This window comes from Budorcas taxicolor, chromosome 13 (genome assembly GCF_023091745.1).
Source record: "Budorcas taxicolor isolate Tak-1 chromosome 13, Takin1.1, whole genome shotgun sequence".
NCBI lineage: Eukaryota > Metazoa > Chordata > Mammalia > Artiodactyla > Bovidae > Budorcas > Budorcas taxicolor.
In genome coordinates, this window is record NC_068922.1 from 73,649,478 (window position 1) to 73,677,161 (window position 27,684).

The 27,684-nt window shown below is 42.2% G+C and overlaps 1 protein-coding gene across 1 annotated transcript in view; it reads left to right on the forward strand.

The window, feature by feature from the left end:
- Positions 1–7,721: 7,721 nt before the first annotated feature.
- Positions 7,722–27,684, forward strand: part of LOC128058094 (uncharacterized) — a 127,368-nt gene continuing 107,405 nt past the window's right edge. The window contains 3 exon segments of the mRNA XM_052650456.1: positions 7,722–7,787; positions 8,600–8,754; positions 9,385–9,527. Coding sequence (XP_052506416.1) covers positions 7,722–7,787; positions 8,600–8,754; positions 9,385–9,527 — 364 coding nt within the window.

The window sequence follows — 27,684 nt, forward strand, 5'->3', positions numbered from 1 at the left end:
ATTTCTCAACAGAGAATGCCTCGGAATCCTGAAAATATTTTTGTCGCTATGCTTGCTTTGCTTTCTTTTGCTTCCCCCGGTCAGGCTGACTTGATTGATCACATTTATTGGTCTTATATACCTAACCCCCACCTCTTTTATTGTAGGTTATAGAATGGACAGATATAGGACCAATAGTATCCACTAATGACTCAACATATATGCCCCCTCCTTGGAGCTTGGAGGGGCCCTCTCATCCTGAGGAAGAAGGAAGACTAATTAACATTTCTCTAGGCTATGAAATCCTTCCTTTATGCATGGGCCCAACAAAATTATGTATTAATGTTAGTCGACAAACATGGGCTTTCGTCCTGCCTCAAAAAGGAACTTCCACACATTGCTTGGACTGTTTACTGCCCTGTCCTTTTATAAAAACCAAGTCGATACTACCAAAACTCTAGGAAAAAGACAAAAGTTAAAGTGTAAGGGGTTTACTTATAAAGACTTTAAATATACTCCTGTTAGAAAGTGATCTAGTTTCATTCTTTTACAAGTGGTTGAGCAGTTTTCTCAGCACCACTTATAAAGGAGATTGTCTTTAATCCATTGTATATTCTTGCCTCCTTTGTCGAAGATAAGGTGTCCATAGGTGTGTGGATTTATCTCTGGGCTTTCTATTTTGTTCCATTGATCTACATTTCTGTCTTTGTGCCAGTACCATACTGTCTTGATGACTGTGGCTTTGTAGTAGAGCCTGAAGTCAGGCAGGTTGATTCCTCCAGTTCCATTCTTCTTTCTCAAGATTGCTTTGGCTATTCGAGTTTTTTTTGTATTTCCATACAAACTGTGAAATTATTTGTTCTAGCTCTGTGAAAAATACCACTGGTAGCTTGATAGGGATTGCATTGAATCTATAGATTGCTTTGGGTAGTAGACTCATTTTCACTATATTGATACTTCTGATCCATGAACATGGTATATTTCTCCATCTATTAGTGTCCTCTTTGATTTCTTTCATCAGTGTTTTATAATTTTCTATATATAGGTCTTTAGTTTCTTTAGGTAGGTATATTCCTAAGTATTTTATTCTTTTTGTTGCAATGGTGAATGGAATTGACTTTCTAACACCACACACACAAATAAACTCAAAATGGATTAAAGATCTAAAAGTAAGGCCAGAAACTTTAAAACTCCTAGAGGAGAACATAGGCAAAACACTCTCGGACATACATCACAGCAGGATCCTCTATGATCCACCTCCCAGAATACAGGAAATAAAAGCAAAAATAAACAAATGGGATCTAATTAAAATTAAAAGCTTCCACACAAAAAAGGAAACTATAAGCAAGGTGAAGAGACAGCCTTCAGAATGGGAGAAAATAATAGCAAATGAAGCAACTGATAAACAACTAACCTCAAAAATATACAAGCAACTCCTGCAGCTCAAGTCCAGAAAAATAAACGACCCAATCAAAAATGGGCCAAAAAACTAAATAGACATTTCTCCAAAGAAGACATATGGATGGCTAAGAAACACATGAAAAGATGCTCAACATCACTCATTATCAGAGAAATGCAAATCAAAACCACAATGAGGTACCACTTCACACCAGTCAGAATGGCTGCGATCCAAAAGTCTACAAAAAATAAATGCTGGAGAGGGTGTGGAGAAAAGGGAACCCTCTTACACTGTTGGTGGGAATGCAAACTAGTACAGCCACTATGGAGAACAGTGTGGAGATTCCTTAAAAAACTGGAAATAGAACTGCCTTATGACCCAGCAATCCCACTGCTGGGCATACACACCGAGGAAACCAGAATTGAAAGAGACACGTGTACCCCAATGTTCATCGCAGCACTGTTTAAAATAGCCAGGACATGGAAACAACCTAGATGTCCATCAGCAGATGAATGAATAAGAAAGCTGTGGTACATATACACAATGGAGTATTACTCAGCCATTAAAAAGAATACATCTGAATTAGTTCTAATGAGGTGGATGAAACTGGAGCCGATTATACAGAGCGAAGTAAGCCAGAAAGAAAAACACCAATACAGTATACTAACACATATATATGGAATTTAGAAAGATGGTAATGATAACCCTGTATGTGAGACAGCAAAAGAGACACAGATGTATAGAACAGTCTTTTGGACTCTGTGGGAGAGGGCGAGGGTGGGATGATTTGGGAGAATGGCATTGAAACATATATACTATCAGGTAAGAAACAAATAGCCAGTCTATGTTCGATACAGGATACAGGATGCTCGGGGCTGGTGCACGGGGATGATCCAGAGAGATGATATGGAGTGGGAGGTGGGTGGGGGTTCAGGATTGGGAACTCATGTACACCCGTGGCTGATTCATGTCAGTGTATGGCAAAACCCGTGCTGCGATTCATGGGGTTGCAAAGAGTCGGACACTACTGAGCGACTGAACTGAACTGAACTGATTGTAAAGCAAAATAAAGTAAAAATAAAAATTAAAATAAATAAAAAAAATGAAACACTGAAGAAAAATACTCTTGTTTATTGAGATAAATGTCAAGCTAAATCAGGGAAATTAATATTTATGGCCAATTACACCACTGTTGACTGGGGACCCCATGATATGTGGATTTCTAACTGCTCAGATTATATTAACAGCACTATGTGTGACTATGCCACTCAAGTAGCATAGAAGATTACCAACAATTCAATGAAACACTTCCATGAAAAAGACTCCTTGGCTGGCTTGACTGCAAAATGACACCTCCTCGTCCTCGAATCGTCCTCAATAAACAGATTAGGCCTGAACAATGGGACATCTGGAAACTTGCTGCTAGCACTGAAGAACTTAGGATTTGGACTGGACATTTCACAAGGACCAATCATAGTCATAGAAACTATTTCTTTCATTATAATCAATCATATTTCATATAAGCATGTGTTCCCCTTCCTTTTGTTCTAGCTATAGGAAATTTACAATTCAATAAGACTTTACGTTCTGTAACTTGTATAAATTGCAAATTATATACTTGGCTTAACTCTTCTGTTTCCTTAAGAAATGAATCCCTTTTGATTCTTCGATCTCCACGTAGTCTGTGGTTACCAATAAATCTCCACTGGCCCTGGGAAGAAGGTCCCATCGCTAGACTTGCTTCCCGGTTACTTACTAAGTTGCTCCGGTGATCTAAAAGATTCATTGGATGGCTGATTTTTGGCATTTTGGCATTAATAGCTATTTGCACCATTGCTGCCATCACTGGCGTTGCTTTACAAACCTCAAATTAAACACATAATTTTATCCAAAATTGGACTAAAGATGCTTATACTATGTGGGCCACTCAGGCTCAGATAGATGAAGATATTCAAGATGAAATATAGGAACTAAAAACAGCCATCAAATGGGTTAGAGATCAATTAACAGATGTACAAAAACAGGTGATGCTAAAGTGTGATTGAAATTCTACTCAATTTTGTGTTACTCCTGTTCAATAATAGTGCCTACAGCTGGGAATAAATCAAATTTCATTTACAAGACATACATGATAATGCCTCTCTGAATGTACAATTATTACAAAAAGAAATCTTTAAAGCCTTTTCTAAAAATCTGTCCTCTTCTACTAATTTGAAAACTTTAGCTGAACAACTAGCTGATCAATTATCTGGGCTAGACCCATGCGGATGGTTTCAAAGCATCACTCACATCATCGGGTCTAGAACTGTAATTTTGGTGATTGTCTTGACAATTATATTTATCGTTTACCATTACCTTCATGCAAAAAAATTTAAACTAAACAAACTCAAATGATCAGAACCCTTTTTACAAATATTATAAATAAATAAGGGGGAATTGTCAGGGAATGTTTAACAGGAGGATTCCTACATGCCGTTTCTCATAATTCTCTGTTCCTTATCAGTTTTTATTCTGAGTACGAGTAGAGCTGCATGCAGGTCTCAGGACTGAGATCATGAGAAACGGGATCTGCTTGGATTCCGTTCAGTAACTCCCTTCAGTGACTCTTTTCAGCGTAAGCGACCTTGTACGTATTAGACTATCCATATTGTGGCTCTTGATAAAATTTCATCCTGTGTAATAGCTGAGTAATCATCTTACTGAAGATATATAAGCCTGCATTTCTGCTAATAAAATACCTTTGGTCCATCAGAGCTTGGGTCCCCATGTCTTTCTTTCTTTCCTTCTCCCTCTCTCTCTCCCTCCCTCTGGCTCTCTCTTTCACTTTCTTATTGTCAACTCTGGACCACCAGGTTCTGGTCCATTAAATGACCCCAACACAGTGCCCATGATGTAACTAGAGTAAACACATTAGTGGGCTTTCTTCCATGCCTTTTCCCATTAAATCATGATGCCTTCACACTTTCTGTCTGTTTTTTTGTAGAGGCTTTCAACCACACACATGTACAGAAAATAGTATAAAGTCACGAACCATTGTCCAGCTCCAATCATGATCAACATATGGAGAATATCCTTAGTATACATCCTTTATTCTTGTTCTATTTGCAGTTAATCAATGTGTCATGCCAATTCATCTAGAAATATTCAGTAACAACATGTAATTACTTACAATATTACCCTGTAATTGTGAAACCTAAAAATATTAATAATAATATCCTAAAAGGCAAGATATCTAAGGCCTTTTCAGATTCACACCTCTGCACTCCTTCCACTCTCTATTGCAAACATACTGGTGATTTCTATTTTTTACCTTTTAGACCCAGCTGTGATGACCATTGTCCTATTTCACAGAGATCCTCCCATCCCTATAGCCCTGCAGCCTGACATCTGCCTGGAGCCTCCATACATGGGTCCCTGCAAGGGGAAAATGATCAGATGCTTCTACAATGCCAAACCAGGTTCTGGGAGACCTTTGTATATGATAGCTAAAATGTTAAGAACAAAGATGGGTCGGTCTTTCTGGGTTGCTGGGGCTGTGTTAAGACCCTTGGTGGTGCTATCCTATCCTGGGTAAGACATGGGCATGGTGGGGAAGGGCTGGGGAAAGAGCTGGACTTCAGGAGGGCACATACTCCTCAAAACTGCCTACAGTGAGGTTTTTTCCCTTGCTGCCTCCCAGGGGAAGTTGCTGCAGGGTCCTTGAGACGATGGACTGAGCATGCGCTCCATGGGCCAGCTTGACAAAAAGCGAGCTGTAGAAGCACCAGCTTGATAACCAGAGCTTACTGCCATGTTCTCCTTTGTCAGAGGGGATCACTAAGTCAGCCACCCCACAGAGCAGGTCCATAGTACTCCTCAGTGCTCCACCTTGGCTTGGAAAATTCACTTCCTTTGAGTATTCTGATGGTCACTGTGGTCCTGAGAGGACTGTGGTTGCTCATTTCTAGGATGGTCTAGGACCTGTCCAGGTATACCTTGTCCAGGTCTGGGGCTTCAGCGATGTCAGTCAACAAGTTCCTCTCCTTTTGCAGAGGCCATGAACACTGGGCTCTGAGAAGCTGAAGTCCAAGGAGCAGCAGTCAGGGCTGAGCTCTGGCTGCTTGTGATAATATTCAGCCTTTCCCTCTTGCTTCTCAACCCTACCTTCCTCAGCAGAAATCTGCTTCTTTCCTTCCCCCCATGGGTCTACTTGCTTTACTTCTGTCTCATCCAGTCAGCTCTAAGCACCCTGAGAGCAAGTATTCTCTTTATTCTTACAACTTTGCACAGCTTCTGGCACAAAGGATACAGTCCATGAACATTGAAGGAAGGGAGGAAAGAATGCAGGAGAAAAGCTCCTTATGATTGGAGTGACTGTAGAGCCTGGGGTTGAATCCAGAATCTTGTCCTAATCTTCTTCTTCACTACATTTTCATCCTCCACCCCACCATCTCTTCTAGAGCCTTTGGAACCTGGACTGTGTGGATGCTCCGAGAATTGCTGGGATGCAACTCCAATTCTTGTAAATATGATTTGGCACTCATGAAGTCATGTCCAAAATCTTCGATGCATCATGTATGTTAGTATCAAATAAATTTGCCTGGGTGGTGTTTGTATGATTATGTATTAGTGACATTGAATAACTGACGACACAACTAACAGGCAAGTGTCTTCCTTCTGATTTCAGCTGTTTCTCTTCCAGCAAGTCACTTTTCCGTAGCTGAAGTTCAATATCTTCATTGCTAAAAAAGGAATAATATTACTTAGCTGATAAATTGTTATAGAAGAGCAAGCTACCTTTTTTGAACACTTACTGTGAGCCCATCCCACAGGTCACAGTTTTAAATGCCATCTTACCAGGTGAGTAATCCCTAAGGTTGGAAGTATGTAGGGGTAGGGATGGAGGCATGAGAACAATAAGGAATGAATGCTCCAAACCAGAGAGAATGTTCCCCTCCTGAGGAGACAGCTGCACTCCATAGCTTAGTTCATGGTTTTTGAAAAGTGGTCCCTTGAACTGCACCCTCAGTGCCTCAGGAAACTTGTTGATGCAGATACTCAGATCCCACCTTTGCTACTGAATAAAAAGCTCTGGGCTGAAGTTCTCAAATCTGTGTATGACCAAATGGCTAAGGGATTCTAATGCTCACTCAAGTGTAAGTCTCACTGCCCTTATTAAATTGCAGGACTGTGATGCTAGTTTGTTTTCCTTTTCCAGCATTGATAGGATTTTTATATGAAATCTCCCACTGTTAAATCTTGTAAATGCTTTAAAATAGTAAAATGAACTCTGTGGGTTAGCAATACATATATTCTAGACAGGTTTGCAGTCTCTGGTTTATTCTCTTCCTTTTAATCTTGAAAATAATCTTTAAAATTGTATTATGTGGTCCAAAAATTGAGGTGCTATTTTATCATGTAGCAAGAAAGTGGTCATCCTTTACTCGGATATGAATGTACTTCTCAGAAGCTTCAATACTTTGGCTACCTGATTCATGGAGCCGACTCATTGGAAAAGACTCTGATGCTGGGAAAGCCTGAGGGCAAGAGGAGAAGTGGACGATAGAGGATGAGATGGTTGTATGACATCGCTCACTCAAAGGACATGAGTTTGAGCAAACTCTGGGAAATTGTGAAGAACAGGGAAGCCTGGCGTGCTGCAGTTCCTGGGGTCACAAAGAGTTGGACATGACTGAACGACTAAACAACAACTACTCAGAGGGCATAGCATCTCAAACATCTAAACATCTGTCTCCCCTGGGTGCATTCCATCCATATCAGGATACAGCCTTAGATAGCATGGAATACAATATCTCATTTTTCAGAGGGAAAAAATGCAGAATAGAAGCAGAGATATGAACTGTGGTCCCAGGTTGTCATGGTAACTGGTCCTTATCCAGAATATGAACAATATGAGGTTCCTGCCCTGTAATTTCTCTGAAAAGGCCTGGAAGGGCCTGCAAGATTCCTAATGAGAGACCAGACACAGTCAAGAGTAGGCAGGGGAGAGGCGAGGGGAGGACAGTATCATCAGGGGGCTTCTCCTCTGGGGGCCCCTAATCTGGATCAGAGTGAGGAGAACCAGGAAAGGAGGACATGAGGGAGAAAGACAGACAGATGAAAGAGCATTGGGGAGAAAAGAGGAGTCTCTGTTGTTAGGAGGAGGCTCTGCTGCTCCTGGTCTCAGATGGACAAACTGAGGCAGGAAGAGGCACAGGGCCAGAGGGCTCCTCAACTGAAATCGTAGTTGTGCCATCTGTTGTTTGTGGGTTCTGAACAAGTGATTTTACCTCTATGAGTCCATACTTTCTCCTTGACACAATGGGATGAGAACCCAGATGCTGCAGGATGGACGTGAGGCTAAATGAAATGCATGTGGAATGTCTCAGGAGAGAGCAGAGACACCGTGGCTCTCACCGTGGCTTGTTTGGTGAGTCACGGGCTCCTGATGCCCTTCTGTCCTGGGGCAACTCTGTATTGAGAGCTCCTGTTCTTCTCCAGGGAATGGGTGTCTCTGTGCAGGAAGGCAGCCCTCCTGTGTCCTCTGCAGCTCATCACCCAGCTCTGTGCCTGCTTGACGTTTGGCTGGACTTGCTCCTGGGGCTTCTGGGCATTGAGCCCAGCTCCCTTCTCCTTGAGCCTGAAGTGGAGCAAAGAGTGTGTGTGTGTGCATGTGCATGTATGTGTGGTTGGGAAATGCTTGTCAGTGTGTGGATGAGTGAATGGGGGGAGTGTCTTGTGCTACATGCTTGTAACTGAGAGTGAATAAACGGGTGTGAGTGAGGGGATTGTGGGTGTGTCACCCTCATGTGTGCACCATAGTTTACAGCCAACAATGCAAAGAGTGTGTGTGCACAGACTCAAACCAGATTTCTAGGGTCAAATCCTCTCTCCCCACTCTATGACTTTAGGAAGATTACTTTATTGCTTTTTACCTCAATTTCCTTCTTTGTAGCCTGAGGAAATATCAGTAGTCCTTCACACCCTCTTTTAGGATTTTTGTGAATAAAATGAGTTAATATATGTCAAGACCATAACACATATAACACATAGAAGAGTCTATATATTATCATCTATAAATACTCAGTATTCTTATTAATACTACAAAGGACTTTGACTTCTCAGGGAGAAGGAATATATTTCTGTTGTGGCTGTTGCTTCCACAGCAACCCCGTGATGTGGGCAGCATGGATCTCATCTGACACCTGAAGACACGGAGCTCTGGGAGGTTTACATCCTCAGGAACAAAGTCAGGAAAAGGCAGAGCTGGTACCCAAACCAGGGTCCTGTGGCCCCATCACCACTGAGGAAGAGGAGGAGGAAGGGGAAGTTGCAGCCAGTCTTCAAGGCCCCCTGACGTCCACTCAAGCAAGGCACGCTCCTGTTGGTGAAGCCAGGTGAGGGACAGTAGGTGGCCAGGTTGTAGAGATGTGTATCAACTCCCTGCTTCCCGTCTGTCCACTCCCCTTACCCCCTTTTCTACCCAGAAAACAGGGTTGCTGCTCCAGCAGGACATCACTTTCCTCATCACCATAGTTCCTGTCTGGACCAGTGGCAGTAGCCAGCAAGCGTCCATCCGGTGGAGAAGTGGTGACATAGTTGCAGGAAAGCACCCTGCGTCACACCTGTCTTCTGAGCTAGGTGAGGAGGGAAGGACATTGCTATCAGGATGCGATGATAACAGTGGGAGGCTGAAAAGGAGAATCTGAGCTAAACTTGGCTGGGCACTTATCTGCCCATTGATTTACTCTCATCCACTCACTCAGCGTCCATCGCTTGCCATGCACTGCTCTAGGTGCTGGGATGCTCCGTGAACATCAAACAAAAATTGCACCTGTGGAATCACAGACTGTGTTTTCAGAGGATCCACAGGCAAAGTAAAGCTGGAGAAGCAGTGTTACCAGGCATCTGGACCCAGCAGGCAGAAGCAGAAAGTCTGGCTCTGTGGGAGATTTCACACTGGACAAGCCTGACCCCTGCTCCTCCCATTACTTACTCCCTGCTTTGTGGCCTGTCCCACCATGCAGCTGGGGAGTGAGAAGTTCAGTCACTCCGAGCTTACCTCAGGAGCCCTTCTGCAAGGCCTTCTGTCTTTCTGCAGCCCTTCTCAGTCTCCTGGGCACTGTGATGGCTGGCGCCCTAGTGGGTGAAACCAGCAACCAGGCCCAGGGTAAGTTTCAGCTCACCTCTCCTCTGCAGAATGTGGTAGGATGAAGAGAGTCCATGGAAGGTGCTAGGGAGCAGGGGTTGGATGGAGGCTGCCAAGTTTCTCTTGATTTCTTCTGGGATATTGGGCAGTTTTCACCACAGAGACTTTTCTTTCTTTTATTTATTTTAGTTGGAGGCTAATTACTTTACAATATTGTGGTAGTTTTTGCCGTACATTCACATGAATCAGCCATAGGTGTACATGTGTTCCCTATCCTAACCCTTCCTCCTACCTCCCTCCCCCTCCCATCCCTCAGGGTCATCCCAGTGCACCAGCCCTGAGCATCCTGTCTCATGCATTGAACCTGGGCTGGCGATCTATTTCACGTATGATAATATATATGTTTCAATGCTATTCTCTCAAATCATCTCACCCTCACCTTCTCCCACAGAGTCCAAAAGTCTGTTCTTTACATCTGTGTCTCTTTTGCTGTCTTGCATATAAAGCCATTGTTACCATCTTTCTAAATTCCATATTATACTGTATTGGTGTTTTTCTTTCTGACTTACTTCCCTCTGTGTAATAGGCTCCAGTTTCATCCACCTCATTAGAATGGATTCAAATGCATTCTTTTTAATAGCTGAGTAATATTCCATTGTGTATATGTACCACAGCTTTTTTATCCATTTGTCTGCCGATGGACATCTAGGTTGCTTCCTTGACTCTCAAAAGGTAACACTATGTGTTTTTGTGCTCAGTGCCTCAGTCGTGTCCGACTCTTTGTGACCCCACAGACTGCAGCCCGCCAGGCTCCTCTGTCCCTGGGATTCTCCAGGCAAGAATACTGGAGTGGGTTGCCGTTTCCTTCTCCATTCCTGGTCACTATCTTGTCCCTAAAAGTCAATGTAGTATAATAACAAAATCCTTATTTTGTTTGTTTGTTCCTTGTTCCCATTCATGCCCAAGCTTCCTGAAACTTTTGGAATTTAGCGTCTTTCTGTAAGTCATGGGATGAGTGAAGGATGGGACCTGAGATAGTATCTGAATGGGACTGGACTTCAGAACATTCCATCAGGTGATTAGAAGGTTAGGAACTATCAACCCTAGTCCCTCTGGGGACAAGAGGGTACTGATACTGAGTTCAGTCACCAATAGCCAATTCAATCAAATTGCCTACCTCCAACCCTCAGTTAAAACCCATGCAGATTGGGTTCAGAGAGCTTCAGAGGAGGTGATAACATCAAGGGTTTGTAAAGGGGAGAGTCCTGAGAGGGTTTGGAGGCTTGGCAGCCTTACTTCCCCATTTCCCCCATGCTTCTTCTCCATTTCGCTGTCCCTGAGTTTCATGCCTTATAATAACTGAAGACAGTAAGTAAAGGGCTTTCCTCAGTTCTGTGAGTGGTTCAAATAAGTTATTGAACTTGGAGGTGGGTCATGGAACCTCTTATTTTGTAGCCAGCAGGTCACACGTGTTAAGTGACCATAGGACTCGTGATCAACACTTGAAGTATGAACAGTCTTTAGGGAGCAAGCCCTCACCCTGTGGGGTCTTTGTGATCTCTGCGGATTTAGTGTCAGAAGTGAACTGACTCCTGGATGCCCATGGGTGTTGGGGAACTGATTGCTGTTGGTAGAGAACCCACATGTTCAGAGACTGGGACAACACCCGGACTCACTCTTCCCTATCATTTGTGTCTGGTATGAGGTTCAGGTCCCAGGAACTACGTTATCTGGGGAGAGCACTCAGAACCCCTTCCCAGTTCTTGAATTTTTAGAATTCCTGGCAGAATCACGTACTTGACTAAATGGATTGTGACTTATCCTGATCTTAATACTCACAGGCTTTCTGTTCTGGGGCAAGTCATCTGCAGTTTCCTCTCCTGAACAGGGGGACCATGTTACATGAGTTTTTTTGAAAGGATTATCAGTCATGAATATAAAGAATTTGCACATTCGTGGTCCGTGATGGTTCACTTTCCACCAAAATATTTTACTCCAAAAGACTTGTCTACCTACATTTCCTCACTATCCCTCTAAAAATATTTCATCTGTCAGATGATCATTTCTCTGTTATGAAATTAATCAGAATATTGAGTGACAACTGGATTTCTTACCTTTGGAGACAACTGCAGGAAGAGCTGGAAATGCAGTATTTCTGAGAGTTTGCTCAAGGTGCAAAGACTGTTATTTCCAGGCTGGTACAATGTAAGTAAAATCTCAATGCACCTCAGTTCGTTGTCCAGTCAGACTATTATCTCATTTTCATATCAGCATATATGATGCTAGAGAGACACATTATTATATAGACAAGTGAAAGAAAGTGAAATTGTTAATTACTCAGTCGGATCTGACTCTTTGTGACCCCATGAACTGTAGCCCCTCCAGGCTCTTCTATCCATGGAATTTGCCAGACAAGAATACTGGAGTGGGTAGCCCTTCCCTTCTCCGGGGATCGTCTTATCCTAGTGATCAAACCCAGGTCTCCTGCATTGAAGGCATTCTTTACCATTGAGACATGAGAGATAAGCCATATCTATCTATCTATCTATAAACATACACAGCCCTCATTATCAAATAGACTAGCATGAATTTTAATAAAACCAGACTCTTCAATAACTGTACACTTGGCAATAGTGTGACATGGAGATTCTTTTATTTGACAAATATTTATCGAATATTTATCCTTTTTGTCCCGGAAGTTATATTTATTTGTGTAGAAAAGCAGCTTTAAACAGAATATAGTAATATAATGTGCCATCTAAGAGGCCGACAGGCAATGAAGATGGGGAAAATCCTATGCCAGGTTGTGATGAGTGTTGTCAGGAAAGAGAGTGATGGGGATTCAAGAGGCTGAAGAGGGTCAGGGAAACACCCTGGAATAAGGAGACCTTGAACAGAGGCTTCCAAAAATGAGTCTGGTGTGTTTGAGCAGCAGTCAGAACCAGGGTGGCTGGAGCTGAGTGGGTGAGGGGAGGGGAGTGGAAGGGGATGAGGCAGAGAGGTCACAGGGGCAGGACATGAAGTGCCTTGTAGGACTTTGTAAGAATCTGAATTTGACTCTGAGAGAGCTGGGGAGTCACTGAAGGACTGGTCATGGAAACCATGTGATAGGACTCAGGTTTAAACAGGAACCCTGAGGCTGAAGAGTGGAGAGTGCCCTCTAGGAAACAAGGGCAGAGACCCAGGCCCCTGGGCAGGCTGCTGCAGTGGTCCAGTGAGCCATGGTGCAGTGTGTACCTGTGTTATTCCTTGGGTAGATCACAGTGCTTTAGAAGAACATGAATGACTTGCTCTGTTGAGGTTTCTCTGGAGGCTTCCTCACATATCACGAATCATTCAATCTTAAGGCATTTGTGATGGGTTCACCCTCCACCCCTCTCCCCTCCCTGAGATGCGGGTGCAGGGAAAGAGGAAAGGTGGAAATGAAAATTCCCACTCCCCTAATCAAATGTTGGTTACCCTGACAACACACTCCATCCTTGGTTTAGGCTGAGTGTGTTTTTTTTTTAATTAAAAAATTAATTAATTTATTTTAATTGGAGGCTAATTACTTTACAATATTGCAGTGGTTTTTCAGGCTGAGTGTTTACTAGTCACCTCCCTCACATGACAAAAGACTCCTTGTTGCTGTCATCTCTCAGGAAACTTCAGCAGTGTTAGGAGCTCTGTGTCAGGAATAGGAAGAAGACCAAATTAATATTTCTTTATAGTCACAGTATCAATATAACCTCAATATTCCATGATTCCAGTGCTCATGCTGTGACCAGAGTGAACATGCTGGAGGGTCACAACCCAGGAGGACATCAGCTTCCCCAACCAAATTCCTGCCTGGACCAGTGTCTGGTAAAGAGCACACATCCATCCAGTGTAAAAGCCGTGACAATTGTTGCAGGAAGGTGGCCTGTGTCCCACCTGTCATCTGAGCTAGGTGAGGGGGGTCAGGGCATTGAGGTCCAGGTGAGATGACACGTGCAGGAGGCTGAAAGGAGGACGTATGCTAACACACTGCTGATCACTTATCTGCCCGTTATCTGCTCGCATCCACTCATGAACATTCATTACATGCCATCTACTGTTCTAGGTGCTGGGACTTTCCCTGAGTGACATACTGGAATCACAATCTGTGTTTACAGACACCCACAGGCATAGTCAAGTCTAAGAACTGCTATTAATGGAACTTAAGCTTCTGCAGAGAAAAGCAGGAGGCATGCTTAAGTAAGGAGATTAGGCAATAAAAAGGACTTACACAACTCCTCCCCTTCCCCACTCTCCTCATCACCTGAGGTCACCCCCTAGCCAGGATGTTAAAAACTCGGTCCGTCCCCAGCATCCTCAGGAGCACTCCTGCAAGGCCACGAAGATGAGCCAGCTCTGCCTCTCTGCAGCCCTTCTGGTCCTCCTGGTCAGTCTGGTTGATAGCACCCCAGCGTTTAGAAACAATATTCAGGACCAAGGTATGTCTGGACTCACCTCTCCTCTACAGGTTCCAGGGAATGATGGAAGGCCATCAAAGGGATGAGGGGTGGAGGGAAGGTGAGAGGTCGTGCTGCCAACCCTCTCTGGATTTCTCCTGTCATGTGGGGCAGGATTTTTGTTATTTTGGTTTGGCTGCATTGGTCTTCCTCAATAGATGAGGACAGTCTCTAGTTCTGGAGTCTACTCTCCGGTTGTGGTGTGTGAGCTTCTCGCTGGGGTGGCTTCTCATGTTGCAAAGCAAGGGCTCTAGGCATCTGGGCTCACCAGTTGCAGTTCACCTGCCTAGTTGTGCCAAGGCACATGGAATCTTCCCAAATCAGGGTTCAAACTCATCAACGCTTCAATGGCAGACAGATTCTTAACTATTGCACCCCAAGGAAGTCTGAAGTTGCAAGTACTGAGCTCCACTGATATGAATGTCATGAGTAAATATATTACATATGTAGGGCTTCCCTAGTGGCTCAGATGGTAAAGCGTCTGTCTACAATGCGGGAGACTCGGGTTCGATCCCTGGGTTGGGAAGATCTCCTGGAGAAGGAAATGGCAACCCACTCCAGTACTCTTGCCTGGAAAATTCCATGGACGGAGGAGCCTGGTAGGCTACAGTTCATGGGGTCGCAAAGAGTCAGACACGACTGAGCGACTTCAATGTCAATGTCAATGTCATGGAATTGGATGGTGTTGGTGGAGAAGCCATGTGTTTCATATTAGGAAAAAACTGAGACTCCCCCTCCCCTGTGATTTGGAGGCTCAGGTGAGGCTTGGGGAGAGGTGAATTGGATAGTAGGGCCCTGGACCCAGAAATTCTGTATTTTCAAGTTCCTAGCAAATCACCCATGAGGTCGCTAAGAGTCGGATATGACTGAACGACTTCACTTTCACTTTTCACGTTCATGCATTGGAGAAGGAAATGGCAACCCACTCCAGTGTTCTTACCTGGAGAATCCTGGGGACCGGGGAGCCTGGGGGGCTTCTGTCTATGGGGTTGCACAGAGTCGGACACGACTGAAGCGACTTAGCAGCAGCTTAGCAGCAGCAAATCAATAGTGTATCAAATGGGTTGTGACCTGACAGTATCTTGTCCTGACCAGGCCATCCACATGCTTGTGTGCTGAGGCAAGTCATCTACAATTTCATCTTCAGATTAAGGGAAACATGTTCCATGAGTTCTTTGAACAGACGATGAGCCAGAAATATAAACAACTTATTCACATGTCACAGCCAGATTTGTCCATTTTCCACCACAATATATGAACCTGAAAAAAATTTTCTCTACTAGCTTGCTTTACCAAGTGAAAATATTTATCTACTAATGATTATTCATCTGTTATTAAAACTAACCAAAAGATGTGGAACCATGGAGAAGAGCAATTGCAGGGAGAGCAAGAAACACAGCTCTCTTGTAGTAGGCTGTGGGATGAAGACTGAGACAACATTACGAAAGTCTCCAAGCCCTTTCCCTTGTCTTTTTTTTTGACTGTTATTTTCTTATCCATGTTTGATCTTTTCCCTGTTTCATGGACCAGGCCTCCTGAAACTTTTGTTTCACAGGTGAGAAGATAATTTTCAGAAGACAACGTGAAAAACACACAGTACAGGAATTCCCAACACAAACACTCAAAAAAGAGAATAAAGGTTTGTGGTTACTGCACCTCTGAGGAGAGGGAATGGCACTGGGATTGACATCAATCACCTATGGCCAATGATTCAGTCAATAAGACTATTTCTTTTTTTTTTTTAATTTTACAATGTTTTATTGGTTTTGCCATACATTGACATGAATCTGCCACGGGTGTACATGTGTTCCCCATCTTGAACGCCCCTCCCACTTCCCTCCCCATACCATCCCTCTGGGTCATCCCAGTGCACCAGCCCCAAGCATCCAGTATCATGCATGAAACCTGGACTGGCGATTTGTTTCACATATGATAATATACATGTTTCAATGCCATTCTCCCAAATCATCCCACCCTCACCCTCTCCCACAGAGTCCAAAAGACTGTTCTATACATCTGTGTCTTTTGCTATCTCGCATACAGGGTGATTGCTACCATCTTTCTAAATTCCATATATATGTGTTAGTATACTGTATTGGTGTTTTTCTTTCTGGCTTACTTCACTCTGTATAATCAGCTCCAGTTTCATCCACCTTATTAGAACTGATTCAAATGTATTCTTTTTAATGGCTGAGTAATACTCCATTGTGTATATGTACCACAGCTTTCTTATCCATTTGTCTGCTGATGGATAGGTTGCTTCCATGTTCTGACTATTGTAAACAGTGCTGTGATGAACATTGGGGTACATGTGTCTCTTTCAATTCTGGTTTCCTCGGTGTGTATGCCCAGCAGTGGGATTGCTGGGTCATAAGGCAGTTCTATTTCCAGTTTTTTAAGGAATCTCCACACTGTTCTCCATAGTGGCTGTACTAGTTTGCATTCCCACCAACAGTGTAAGAGGGTTCCCTTTTCTCCACACCCTCTCCAGCATTTATTGTTTGTAGACTTCTGGATACCTCATTGTGGTTTTGATTTGCATTTCTCTGATAATGAGTGATGTTGAGCATCCTTTCATGTGTTTGTTAGCCATCTGTATGTCTTCTTTGGAGAAATGTCTGTTTAGTTCATTGGCCCATTTTTTGATTGGGTCGTTTATTTTTCTGGAATTGAGCTGCAAGAGTTGCTTGTATATTTGAGATTAATTCTTTGTCCATTGCTTCATTTGCTATTATTTTCTCCCATTCTAAAGGTTGTATTTTCATCTTGCTTGAGTTTCCTTTGTTGTGCAGAAGCTTTTAATTTTAATTAGGTCCCATTTGTTTATTTTTGCTTTTATTTCCAATATTCTGGGAGGTGGACCATAGAGGATCCTGCTGTGATGTATGTCAGAGAGTGTTTGCCTATGTTCTCCTCTAGGAGTTTTATAGTTTCTGGTCCTACGTTTAGATCTTTAATCCATTTTGAGTTTATTTTTGTGTATGGTGTTAGAAAGTGTTCTAGTTTCATTCTTTTACAGGAGGTTGACCAGTTTTCCCAGCACCACTTGTTAAAGAGATTGTTTTTTCTTCATTGTATATTCTTGCCTCCTTTGTCGAAGATAAGGTGTCCATAGGTGTGTGGATTTATCTCTGGGCTTTCTATTTTGTTCCATTGATCTATATTTCTGTCTTTGTGTCAGTACCATACTGTCTTGATGACTGTGGCTTTGTAGTAGAGCCTGAAGTCAGGCAGGTTGATTCCTCCAGTTCCATTCTTCTTTCTCAAGATTGCTTTGGCTATTAGAGGTTTTTTTGTATTTCCATACAAATTGTGAAATTATTTGTTCTAGCTCTTTGAAAAATACCATTGGTAGCTTGATAGGGATTGCATTGAATCTATAGATTGCTTTGGGTAGTATATTCATTTTCACTATATTGATTCTTCTGATCCACGATCATTGTATATTTCTCCATCTATTAGTGTCCTCTTTGATTTCTTTCACCAGTGTTTTATAGTTTTCTATATATAGGTCTTCAGTTTCTTTAGGTAGGTATATTCCTAAGTATTTTATTCTTTTCTTTGCAATGGTGAATGAAATTGTTTCCTTAATTTCTCTCTCTATTTTCTCATTATTAGTGTATAGGAATGCAAGGGATTTCTGTGTGTTGATTTTATATCCTGCAACTTTACTGTATTCATTGATTAGCTGTAGTAATTTTCTGGTGGAGTCTTTAGGGTTTTCTATGTAGAGGATCATGTCATCTGCAAACAGTGAGAGTGTTACTTCTTCTTTTCCAATTTGGATTCCTTTTATTTCTGCTCTGATTGCTGTGGCCAAAACTTCCAAAACTATGTTGAATAGTAGCAGTGAGAGTGGGCACCCTTGACTTGTTCCTGACTTTAGGGGAAATGCTTTCAGTTTCTCACCATTGAGGATAATGTTTGCTGTGCGTTTGTCATATATGGCTTTTATTATATTGAAGTATGTTCCTTCTATTCCTGCTTTTTGGAGATTTTTTAAAAATCATAAATGGATGTTGAATTTTGTCAAAGGCTTTCTCTGCATCTATTGAGATAATCATATGGCTTTTATGTTTCAATTTGTTAATGTGGTGTATTACATTGATTGATTTGCAGATAGTGAAGAATCCTTGCATCCCTGGGATAAAGCCCACTTGGTCATGATGTATAATCTTTTTAATGTGTTGTTGGATTCTGTTTGCTAGAATTTTGTTAAGGATTTTTGCATCTATGTTCATCAGTGATATTGGCCTGTAGTTGTCTTTTTTTGTGGCATCTTTGTCAGGTTTTGGTGTTAGGATGATGGTGGCCTCATAGAATGAGTTTGGAAGTTTACCTTCTTCTGAAAATTTCTGGAAGAGTTTGAGTAGGATAGGTGTTAGCTCTCCTCTAAATTTTTGGTAGAATTCAGCTGTGAAGCCGTCTGGACCTGGGCTTTTGTTTGCTGGAAGATTTCTGATTACAGTTTCAATTTCTGTGCTTGTGATGGGTCTGCTAAGATTTTATATTTCTTCCTGGTTCAGTTTTGGAAAGTTGTACTTTTCTAAGAATTTGTCCATTTCTTCCAAGTTGTCCTTTTTATTGGCATATAATTGCTGATGGTAGTCTCTTATGATCCTTTGCATTTCTGTGTTGTCTGTTGTGATCTCTCCATTTTCATTTCTAATTTTATTAATTTGATTTTTCTCCCTTTGTTTCTTGATGCATCTGGCTAATGGTTTGTCAATTTTATTTATCCTCTCAAAGAACCAGCTTTTGGTTTTGTTGATTTTTGCTATGATGTCTTTTGCATTTATTTCTGCCCTAATTTTTAACATTTCTTTCCTTCTACTAACCCTGGGGTTCTTCATTTCTTCCTTGTCTAGTTGCTTTAGGTGTAGAGTTAGGTTATTTATTTGACTTTTTTCTTGTTTCTTGAGGTATGCCTGTATTGCTATGATCCTTCCTTTTAGCACTGCTTTTACAGTGTCCCACAGGTTTTGGGTTGTTATGTTTTCATTTTCATTCATTTCTATGCATATTTTGATTTCTTTTTTGATTTTTCCTGTGATTTGTTGGTTATTCAGCAGCGTGTTTTTCAGTCTCCATATGTTGGAATTTTTAATAGTTTTCCTCCTGTAATTGAGATCTAATCTCACTGCATTGTGGTCAGAAAAGATGCTTGGAATGATTTCAATTTTTTGAATTTACCAAGGCTAGATTTATGGCCCAGGATGTGATCTCTCCTGGAGAAGGTTCCGTGTGCACTTGAGAAAAAGGTGAAATTTATTGTTTTGGGGTGAAATGTCCTATAGATGTCAATTAGGTCTAACTGGTCTATTGTATCATTTAAAGTTTGTGTTTCCTTTTTTATTTTCTGTTTAGTTGATCTATCCATAGGTGTGCATGGGGTATTAAAGTCTCCCACTATTACTGTGTTATTGTTAATTTCCCCTTTCATACTTGTTAGCATTTGTCTTACATATTGCAGTGCTCCTAGGTTGGGTGCATATCTATTGATAATTGTTATATCTTCTTCTTGGATTGATCCTTCTTTGTCTCTTTTCACAGCCTTTGTTTTAAAGTATATTTTATCTGATATGAGTATTATTACTCCTGCTTTCTTTTGGTCTCTGTTTGCATGGAATAACTTTTTCCAGCCCTTCACTTTCAGTCTGTATGTGTCCCTTGTTTTGAGGTGGGTCTCTTGTAGAGAACATATATAGGGGTCTTGTTTTTGTATCCATTCAGCTAGTCTTTGTCTTTTGGTTGGGGCATTCAACCCATTTACATTTAAGGTAATTATTGATAAGTATGACTCCGTTGCCATTTACTTTATTGTTTTGGGTTAGAGTTTATACACCCTTCCTGTGTTTCCTGTCTAGAGAAGATCCTTTAGCATTTGTTGGAGAGCTGGTTTGGTGGTGCTGAATTCTCTCAGCTTTTGCTGGTCTGTAAAGCATTTGATTTCTCTTTCATATTTGAATGAGATGCTTGCTGGGTACAGTAATATGGGCTGTAGGTTATTTTCTTTCATCACTTTAAGTATGTCTTGCCATTCCCTCCTGGCCTGAAAATCAGCTGTCATCCTTATGGGAATCCCCTTGTGTGTTATTTGTTGTCTTTCCCTTGCTGCTTTTAATATTTGTTCTTTGTGTTTGATCTTTGTTAGTTTGATTAATATGTGTCCTGTGGTGTTTTGCCTTGGGTTTATCCTGTTTGGGACTCTCTGGGTTTCTTGGACTTGGGTGATTATTTCCTTCCCCATTTTAGGGAAGTTTTCAACTATTATCTCCTCAGGTATTTTCTCATGGTCTTTCTTTTTGTCTTCTTCTTCTGGGACTCCCATGATTCGAATGTTGGGGCATTTAACATTGTCCCAGAAGTCTCTGAGATTGTCATCATTTCTTTTAATTTGTTTTTATTCTTTCCTCTCTGCTTCATTTATTTCTACCATTCCATCTTCTACCTCACTAATCCTATCTTCTGCCTCCGTTATTCTGCTATTTGTTGCCTCCAGAGTGTTTTTGATCTCATTTATTGCATTATTCATTATATATTGACTCTGGTATTTCTTCTAGGTCCTTGTTAAACCTTTCTTGTATCTTCTCAGTCCTTGTCTCCAGCCTGTTTATCTTTAACTCCATTTTGTCTTCAAGATTTTGGATCATTTTCACTATCATTATTTGGAATTCTTTATCACGTAGATTCCCTATCTCTTCCTCTTTTGTTTGGTTTGGTGGGCATTTATCCTGTTCCTTTACCTGCTGGATATTTCTCTGCCTTTTCATCTTGTTTAGATTGCTGTGTTTGGGGTGGCCTTTCCATATTCTGGCAGTTGGTGGTTCTTCTTTATTGTGGAGTTTCCTTGCTGTGGGTGGGGTTGGACGGGTGGCTTGTCATAGTTTCCTGGTTGTGTAGGTGTTCTGGTGGGTGGAACTGGATTTCTTCTCTCTGGAGTGCAATGAAGTGTCCAGTAATGAGTTATGAGATGTCAGTGGGTTTGGAGTGATTTTGGGCAGCCTGTATTTGAAGCTCAGGTCTATGTTCCTGTGTTGCTGGAGAATTTGCATGGTATGTCTTGCTCTGGAACTTATTGGCCTTTGGTGGTGCTTGGTTTCAGTGTAGGTATGGAGGCATTTGATGAGCTCCCATCAATTAATGTTCCCTGGAGTCAGGAGTTCTCTGGTGTTCTCAGGATTTGGACTTAAGGCTCCTGACACTGGTTTTTAGTCTTATTCTTACAGTAGCCTCAAGACTTCTCCATCTATACTTCACTTTCAGATAGTTCCTTGATCCAGCTTATACTTCTCAAGATCTATAGGCCCCTTCCTATGTAGTCGGTGCTAACTACAGGGTTTTAATCTATCTCACCTGTCACTTCCAAGGCGGTTCCCTCTGTTTTCACTTCTTCTGTTTGCTGGTCTCTTCAGTGTCTGATTTCTGCCCTGACACAAGGGGGTAGTGGTGGACACTTTTTTAGGCTCACTTGTTCAGTCGCGCTGTGGGGAGGGAGGAAGGCTGCAAACAGATATCACTGGCGTGTGTGGGGAGTGCTTGCAGTGTCTCACTGGGTTTGCCCCCACTCACAGCTGTGTGCTTTCCCTGTCTACACTGCTTAGGCTCTAGCTTGCTCTGCTGGAACCGTCTGAGGCCGGCCCTGGTCTGCATGCCCCTCCCAGGTCTAAGCCGCTCAGGTTCAGGCACTCTGATAGTCCTCAAAGGTGTGGACTCAGTTGGGCCTGCGTTTCGTGCCCTTCCCAGGTCCGAGCAGCTCAGGTGACCAGGTGTTTGGCAAGCACGGTCGCTGTGACTTATCTCCTCCCCTGTCCCTGCCGCTGGGTTTTCTGGATGTACAACAGTAGCACCTTCTCAGGCAGATGACAACTGTCCAGAATCTCAAGAAGTCTTGGTTAGCAGTGAAGCCTGCTTACAGTAGGGTAGATGATGCCTCTCTGTGGCCACAATTGCCCCCTTCTGGCTCTGGCTGCACTCGCCTGCCTGTCTCCGGTGGGGGAAGGGGCAGGTCCGCAGCCAGCTATCTCTGCTCAGTCCTTTGTTCTGTGAGTGGGCCTGGTAGTGTCTTAATAGGGCTTTTCAAAGGGTAGTTACCCCAAGTTAGTTCCCTCAGATTGCTATCTCAAGTTAGTTCCCTCAGATTGCCCTCAGGGCATTCAGGCCTGGTCCTTACTCTAAGCAATGCAGCCCGCGCCTCCCTGCCCAGCCCCTGCTTGTTTGTGGTGGATTCAGGCATCTGCACTGCTTCTCCACTGAGAGTTACTGTTGGGCACGTAATCTGTGGTTTTTAATTAATTATTTATTTTTCCTCCTGGTTATGTTGCCCTCTGAGGTTCCAAGGCTCACCACAGACTCGCCAGTGAGAGTGTTTCCTGGTGTTTGGAAACTTCTCTCTTTTTTAAGACTCCCTTCCTGGGACGGATCTCCATCCCTACCTCTTTGGTCTCTCTTTGTCTTTTATATTTTTTCCTACCTCCTTTCGAAGACAATGGGCTGCTTTTCTGGGTGCCTGATATCTTCTGCTGGCATTGAGAAGTTGTTTTGTGGAATTTACTCAGCATTCAAATGTTCTTTTGATGAATTTGTGGGGGAGAAAGTGGTCTCCCCCTCCTATTCCTCTGCCATCTTAGGACCGCCCCCAAGCCTATTTCTTGAAACTCCAAAAAAGCGCATGAATATTTTGGCTCAGAGGGTTTTCCAGGTGATGAACACAAGTACGTGATGTGAGGGTGCTGTGCTCACTAGGGCATGGATGCTCCACACACCTCCACTCCCCTTTATCCTACACATCTACTCATTTCACTGTTTGTGAGCTTTATGTGTATATTCATCTGAGAAGAATAAGTATGGGCTTTCCTAAGTTTGGGTGTCAGTTCCTTTCTGTTCTTGAATGTAGAGGGGTGATCATGGAACCTCTACATTTTGGCCATTTGACCACAAGCATAAATAACTCAGGATCAGGTGGCTGGCACTAAAGTAAGGGCACTTTTGAGCACTCAGTGGGTGGAATCTGCACTAAATGCACTGATTTCATGTAAAATGGCAGTTGACCAGGGGACACCCAGTATGTCTTTGGGGAATTGATTGATGTTGGTAGAGACATCACATATTTGGTGTGACATCACTCACTCTGCTCTGTGATTCAAGGGCTCAGGTGAGGCTTGAGGCCAGGAATAAGTAGACACTGTATCCAGAAACTCCTACAAATAAGCTGTATTTTCAGAATTCCTGGTAGAATCATGTATTGTGTTAGATAGATTGTAACATCATAGTAACTAGTTTTGACCCTACCACCCACAACTTTTGTCCTGGGTCAAGTCATCTACAGTTTCCTCATCTGAACAGGAGACACATGTTGCAAGCATTCTTTGAACAGATTACCAATCATGAGTATAAAGAATTATTCATATTTAATGACTAATTTTATCATTTTCCACCAACATGTTAATCTGAAGAAGTTTATCCTTTTACCTCCTGTGGGGAAGAAAGCATACTGAGATGTCAAATAATGATTATTCCTCTATAATTAAAATAAGCAGAAAGACCTGGGACCACTGAGAAGCAACCACAGGACCACAAGAAACACAGCCCTTGTGTGGTTTGGCTCGTGGGATCAAGGCTGAGACAATATGAGTAAAGCCTCCTGGCCTTCTTCCATGCCCTCTTTTGACTATTATTTTAATATTTGTATTTGATCCATATTTCATCCTTGTCCTGGTCCATTGCCCTGGCCTCCTGAAACTCTTGGAATTTACTTTCTTTGCTAGGTCATGAGACCACTCAGGGAAAGCAACCCAGGAAATCTTCAGGTACGGGGTGGGGGGGGCGGGTCTTCCCCAAAACTCCAACACCCAGTTAGAATTTTGAAATTTCACCACTTTCTTGCCAGCACCTCTGGGAAGAGGGGCAGGACCTGAGATTCAGATCAGTCAGCAAAGGCCACTAACTCAGTAAATATGGCTATTTATTGAAAACCTCCATAAAAATCCATAAATATTTGGGTTTGGAGAAGTTTCAGGGTTAATGATTACCCATAAAGACTATTTTATTATCATCTCAGCAGACTGAAGGTTAGAGGGAGATTGACCATTATATCAATGTGCCCCGTCATCAAGGTGATTGTGTACTACAAGGAAACCAATTATGTCCTTTGTATTTAAGGACCTTGCACTTGTTGAGAGAAGGAAAATGGGAATTATCAAGTCCCTACAAAGCACGGTCTTGGGGGTGGGGAAACATGGGAAAATAACTTGCTTTCCAGAAGGGAGACATAAAAGAGCAAAGGAGAGAAACGTTATGGTGGGTTATCAGTTTCTGGAAGATAGAGAGCGAGGCAGAGAAAGGAAGCTGTGCTTTTTGTCTAAAGGGTCAGGGAAACCCTTTGTGATGGGGAGGTGTTGAGAAGAGACTGCAGAAGTAACATGCCTGCTCTGCTTTGAGTAGCAGAAGGGACCAGTGTTGCTGGAGATGAGTATGTGTAGGTGAGGGGGAAAGAGTAGAAGGGGATGAGGCATAGAGGCCTCTTTGAACAGATTATCAATCATGAATATAATGATTTGTAAAGGGAGCAGGTCATGAGGAGCCTTGTAGGGCTTTATAAGAACCAGAATTTGACTGTCAGAGAAAAGGGGACTCACTGAAGAATTGGTCTCCTGGGAGCCATGGGATAAGACTGAATTAAGAGAATCCTTGAGGCTGCAGTGCAGAGAGTGGCCTCTAGGGAGTAAAGAGCAGAGACAGAGCCCCAGTGATTAGGTTACTGCAGTGGTTCACATGGAGTGTTTATTTATATTTTTCCCTGGGTGGATCCCATGTCGTTTGAATAACATGAATGTCTTGTTCTGTTGAAGTTTCTATGGAGGCTTCATTTCCTAGTCATGATGCATTAAATCATTAGTCATTGGAGACTGTTCAACAGATGGTTCCATTACCCTCCCTGAGGTTGAGGCTTCCCTGTCCATCACCAACTCCTAAAGTTTACTCAAACTCATGTCCATTCAGTCAGTGATGCCATCCAACCATCTCATCCTCTGTCGTCCCCCTTTTCTCCTGCCCTCAAAATCTTGCCCAGCAAGAGTTTTTTTTCAATGAATCAGCTCTCCAAATCAGGTGGCCAAAATATTGGTGTTTCTGCTTCAGCATCAGTCCTTCCAGTGAATATTCAGGACTGATTTTCTTTACAATGGACTGGCTTGATCTCCTTGCAGTCCAAGGGACTCTTAAGAGTCTTCTCCAACACCCCAGGTCAAAGGCATCAATTCTTCGGCGCTCAGCTTTCTTTATATTCCAACTCTCGTATCCATACATGACTACTGAAAAAACCATAGCTTTGACTAGACAGACCTTTGTTGGCAAAGGAATGTCTCTGCTTTTTAATATGCTGTCTAGGTTGGTCATAGCTTTTTTTCCCCAAGGAGCAAGCATCTTTTAATTTCATGGCTGCAGTCACCATCTGCAGTGACTTTGGAGCCCCCAAAAATAAAGTCTGCCACTGTTTCCATTGTTTCTGCATCTATTTACCATGAAGTGATCAGACTGGATGCCATGATCTTAGTTTTCTGAATGCCGAGTTTCAAGCCAACTCTTTCACTCTCCTCTTTCACTTTGATTAAGAGGCTCTTTAGTTTCTCTTTGCTTTCTGCCATAAGGGTGGTGTCATCTGCATATCTTAGGTTACTGATATTTCTTCTGGCAATCTTGATTCCAGCTTGTGCTTCCTCCAGGCCGGCATTTTGCGTGATGTACTTGCATATAAGTTAAATAAGCAGGGTGACAATAGACAGCCTTGACCTACTCCTTTCCCCATTTGGAACCAGTTTGCTTTTCTATGTGCAGTTCTAACTGTTGCTTCTTGACTTGCATACAGATTTTTCAAGAGGCAGGTCAGGTTGTCTGGTATTTCCATTTCTTGAAAAATTTTCCACAGTTTGTTGTGATTCTCACAGTCAAGGGCTTTGTTGTAGTCAATAAAGCAGAAATAGATGTTTTTCTGTAACTCTCTTGCTTTTTTGATGATCCATTGGATGTTGGCAAGTTGATCTCTGGTTCCTCTGCCTTTACTAAATCCAGCTTGAACATCTGGAAGTTCTCTGTTCACGTACTGTTGAAGCCTGACTTGCATTTTGAGCATTACTTTGCTCTTGTGTGAGATGAGTGCAATTGTGCGGTAGTTTGAACAGTCTTTGGCATTGTCTTTCTTTGGGACTGGAATGAAAACTGACCTTTTCCAGTCCTGTGGCCACTGCTGTTTTCTAAATTTGCTGGCATATTGAGTGCAGCACTTTCACAGCATCATCTTTCAGGATTTAAAATAGCTCAACTGGAATTCCATCACCTCCACTAGCTTTGTTCATAGTGATGCTTCTTAAGGCCCACTTGAATTTGCATTCCAGGATGTCTGGCTCTAGTCCAGTGATCACACCATCATTTTTATCTGGGTCTTGAATATCTTTTTTTTTTCCTTTTATTATTTATTTATTTTTACTTTACAATATTGTATTGGTTTTTGTAGTTCTTCTGTGTATTCTTGCCACCTCTTCTTTATATCTTCTGCTTCTGTTAGGTCCATACCATTTCTCTTCTTTATTGTGCCCATCTTTGCATGAAATATTCCCTTGGTATCTCTATTGAAGAGATCTCTAGTCTTTCCCATTCTGTTGTTTTCCTCTATTTCTTTGCATTGACCACTGAGGAAGGGTTTCTTATCTCTCTTTGCTATTCTTTGGAACTCTGCATTCAAATGGTTATATCTTTCCTTTTCTCCTTTGCCTTTAGCATCTCTTCTTTTCTCAGCTATTTGTAAGGCCTCCTCGGACAACCATTTTGCCTTTTTGTATTTCTTTTTCTTGTGGATGGTCTTGATCACTGCCTTCTGTACAATGTCACAAACCTCCATCTATAGTTGTTCAGGCACTTTATCAGATCAAATTCCTTGAATCAGTCACTTTCACTGTATAATCGTTAGGGATTTGAGTTATGTCATACCTGAATGGTCTTGTGGTTTTCCCTACTTTCTTCTATTTAAGTCTTAATTTTGCAATAAGGAGTTAATGATCTTAGCCCCAGACAGCTCTCAGTCTTGTTTTTGCTGACTGTATAGAGCTTCTCCATCTTTGGTTGCAAAGAATACAATCAATGTGATTTTGGTATTGACCATCTGGTGATGTCCATGTGTAGAGTCTTCTCTTGTCTTGTTGGAAGAGGGTGTCTGGTATGAGAACATTACCTAGTCATGATGTTTTAAATCATTAGCCATTGGATATTGTTCAATAGATGGTTCCATTACCCTCCCTGAGGTTGAGGGAAAGTGTGGGTTGGTGGATAAAACACCATGGAAGAGGGTAGAAATGAAATTTCCCACTCTCCTATAGGCAGTCCTTTCCTGTGCAATCAGAACCCATTCTGGCTTATGAGGGTATTAACAAACTCACTGATTTCACATACCAACAGACACTTATTGTTTTCGTCACATAAGAAATATCAAGATTTTTAGTAACAGTGTCAGAGAAAAGATGAAAAGACAATTATATGTATTTCCTCTTATAATCACAGTATCATTAGTATCATTATTCATTTTATAGAATCCCATGAGGTAAACAAAGTAAACAGAGTGGTATGCTGTTTTTTAAGTGCCTTTTTCCTTTATAGCATGATTCCTTCACAATTTTTATGAGTAGTGAAATGTTTTTACCATATAGATGAGTGCA